The sequence below is a fragment of the Hippoglossus hippoglossus genome, chromosome 18 (assembly GCF_009819705.1).
Source record: "Hippoglossus hippoglossus isolate fHipHip1 chromosome 18, fHipHip1.pri, whole genome shotgun sequence".
Lineage (NCBI taxonomy): Eukaryota > Metazoa > Chordata > Actinopteri > Pleuronectiformes > Pleuronectidae > Hippoglossus > Hippoglossus hippoglossus.
Window position 1 is genome coordinate 14,509,768 of NC_047168.1, and position 3,318 is coordinate 14,513,085.

Consider the following 3,318-nt stretch of genomic DNA (forward strand, 5'->3'; position numbering starts at 1 on the left):
AACTCTCAACTAACACAACAAATACCTATTTAATTAACGCCCCTTAAAGTAAACTTAGAGTTTTAACTGTTCAAACTGATTCTTTATATTTTTTCTGTGAAGAACAAAAACCTGCTGATATTAACTCAATGCACCATCTTGGGGAACAGCGCCACCTCGTGGATGTTTGGCACGAATGCACCTTGCTGAGATTTGTATGTCTTTAACACTGAAAAGTAACTTCTTCTAAGGGACCACGTGTCTCTTTGCTGGACTCCACTGATCTTGGATCAGACCTCAGCAATATGGTTTCTAAACAGTTTGATCCTTCACAGAAAACCAATGTAACCAGAACAAGAATAAAACTGTTAAGTTACACTTCTTTTAAAAGTGTTTTCTTTTGGTTTCAGTGTTTACATCAAATTTAAGTCAAAAACGGTCCCAAGGTACTTGTAGGAATCTATAATCTACTGATGCTGCACTTCCTGAAATGGAACAGGTGTTTTGCCACCTTTACGCACCTTTACGCAACTTTACGCACCAATCACGTGACTCCCTCGCGCCTCTGTGGGCGGCCCCCGCACATCCGAGGGGTTAATTGGGGTCAGAGCTAATTTCCGGAAGTTGATCGTCAGCCCTGAAAGGTGCGGTTGTCGTGTGTTCCTGTAAAACGCGCCCTCGGCCGCGCGGAGGATGGTTTCCAGTCCCAGTTTGGTCCGTGGAGCTCGCTAACACCAGAGGTTTTTTTTTATATATATATATGAGCAACATGAGGACGACGCGCACCAAACACGGCCTCCTGCGTGCGTGCGTCCTCTCGTGCTTCGTCGTGTCCCTGCTGTGCTCCACCTGCAGCGGGGTCCTCTCCGGGCGGGACGCGGCCTCCCGGCAGCCCGGGCCCAGGCGCAGCCGCCGCGGTCTGTCCAGCCCGAAGCAGGTGGGCGCGCAGCACCGGACGACGGACGAGCAGCGCGGGGACCAGAACGTGCAGTTCATGCTCAGCTTGTACCGGAGCGCGGCGGAACCGGACGGGAGGCCCAAGCAGCACCGAAAGTTCGGCTCCAACACGGTGCGCCTGCTCAGAGCCTCGGCCTCCACGGTGCACTACCAACCTGCGGCAAGAGGTGAACGAGCCAATTTACTGCGTGTGTGCAAAATGTGTAACTGAAGCTGTTTCAACGAGTGGATCAACTCTGACGACCTGAAAATGTTTTATAACTGGGATCAGTTTACATTTAAAACACCAGCGGTGTCCAATAATGATCCATTAACTTAATATTTCACTGATTCTAGAGTTACTTCCCATGACCTTAATTTCCCAGTTAAGGTCATGGGAAATGGGTTCCACCAAATCACCTTTGCAATTAATTAGTTTTAGATTTTCACAAGAAAGAGAGTTGAGAATCCTGAGAAGCTCAGATCTGCAGGTTGTGCTTCCACAGGACTCAGTGTGTTGATACGTGTCTCCTCTTCTGTCCCTGCAGACCACCACTACACCTTCACGGTTCAGTACCACCTGGACACTCTCCCCTCCGAGCAGCTGATCAGAGCCTCTTTCATCCACCTCCGCTCTTCATCCCCTCCCTCCTCATCCTCATCCCCTCCCTCCTCATCCTCATCCCCTCCCTCCTCATCCTCATCCTCCACCACTTCTTCCAGCAGCCCCCAGGCCCCTGAGCCGCTCCGCTGCAGAGCCCAGATCCCCTCGCTGGGCCCGGGGAGCCAGGTCACCCTGGAGCCCCACGAGCAGTGGACAGAGACGGACATCACGGCGCACGTTATGGGACACTTCCTGCAAAGGAAGGACCAGGACGCGGGCGGACCCTTGACCCTCACTGCCCAGTACTGGTGCACAGAACCCTGGCTCGCCGGAGAGGACAGCGGCCCCTGGTGGTGGTGGAGGTCTCGTCTTCGAGGACAACGGAGAGAGGAAGCTCACCTCGAGGTCCCGTCTCTGCTTCTGTACTTGGAGGAAGGGAGGGAAGGGAAGGACTGGATGGCGGAGCTGTTGGGGGCTGAAGGCAGAAACATCATGAGACAAATCGGGCGGTGGCACCCTTCAGTGCGCCGCCGCCGTCGCTCCAAAGACTCGTCTTCAGAGTCCAAAGATCCTTTGCTGGATGCTCTGAGAAACGCCCCGACTTCCTCGTCGTCCTCCTCTTTTCCCTCCCTGCCCTCGGCCTCCATCGCCTCCGACATCCCCAACTACAAACGCAAAACCATCATGCCCAAGAACCGCTGCAAGCTCCACTCGTTCCGCCTCTCGTTCGACGAGCTCGGCTGGGGCCACTACTTCATCGCCCCGCCGGTGTACAACCCCCGCTTCTGTCAAGGCGACTGCCCGCGCCTGCTCCCCAGCGAATTCCACTCCCCCAACCACGCCATCATCCAGACGCTCATCAACGACCTGGGCATCGGGGACGTCCCTCCGCTGTCCTGCGTGCCCTGCAAGTACATGCCCATGAGCGTGCTGGTCGTGCACAAGAAGAAGGTGGAGTACAAGGAGTTTGAGGACATGGTGGCCAAGTCGTGCACGTGTCGCTAAAAGGACTCTGGGAGCGAAGAGGACTAAAAGTGGGGGGCGGACTTGACGGGTCATTTGATCTGAAGCTCGGCAGCGGCGGCTGACCGTAACGAGCTGGAGGCAGGAAGTCGTTGTGGTTTCCGATGCTCGCCATCACTGTGAAAGCACTTTAAACCGGCAGCTGCTGGATGTGAACTCTGGGCTGTGCCGACGGGAGCGAGTCCCCGACGTTATGATTGAACTAATAATAATTGTAATGTGATTCTAAAGCACTGCGCTGGTTGCTCCATTTCTCACTCACTGTCATGTTTGCACGTCGCCGCTGATTCATTGTTGGAAGCATTTTAAGCCACTTGTGAGTAATTTAAATCGATTTGAGTGGTGACGTCACAAATCAAACTCCTGCAGAAATTCGACTTTACACCTTTTTTAAGAAAAAACTTTAGGGATCAACCGCAAATCGTCTAATGAATCTTTCTTTCCTCTTCATGTTCGTGTATCAATTCAGTTTTTTTTTTTTTTTTTTTTTTTTCTGTATCTCTTTTTAAAACAAAGCAAAAAAACCTGGTCCATTTCACATCAGGGCAACAAAAAAAAAAGAAGAGAGAAACCTTTCTGGATGTTGAGAAATCAGACAAGCGAGTATTTTATTGGACGAGGGCTCGACCGTGTTGGATGTAAATGTGAAGAATTTATTGTGATGTTACTTTTGTTGCTGTCTACAGTCTCTACTTTTGCACTTTGTACATATTTATAAAGGGAGGGGATTTGGAAAGGGAACTTGTGCTGCTACTTCTAGAAACTAAACTTTAAAA

General features: G+C 51.3%; 1 protein-coding gene across 3 annotated transcripts; it reads left to right on the top strand.

Annotated features, from left to right (window-relative positions):
* Nucleotides 1–311: 311 nt before the first annotated feature.
* Nucleotides 312–2,584, top strand: bmp15 (bone morphogenetic protein 15). Of its 3 annotated transcripts, none has more exons than XM_034569017.1 (3): nt 314–1,103; nt 1,464–1,573; nt 1,613–2,584. In XM_034569017.1, the coding sequence occupies exons 1-3, from the start codon at nt 740–742 to the stop codon at nt 2,522–2,524; spliced, it is 1,386 nt and encodes a 461-aa protein (XP_034424908.1). In that variant the 5' UTR covers nt 314–739; the 3' UTR covers nt 2,525–2,584. The 3 variants fall into 3 exon arrangements, with proteins under 3 accessions (XP_034424906.1, XP_034424908.1, XP_034424907.1); XM_034569016.1 differs by having other exon boundaries at nt 1,464–1,570; nt 1,607–2,584; XM_034569015.1 differs by having other exon boundaries at nt 312–1,103; nt 1,464–2,584.
* Nucleotides 2,585–3,318: the final 734 nt, after the last annotated feature.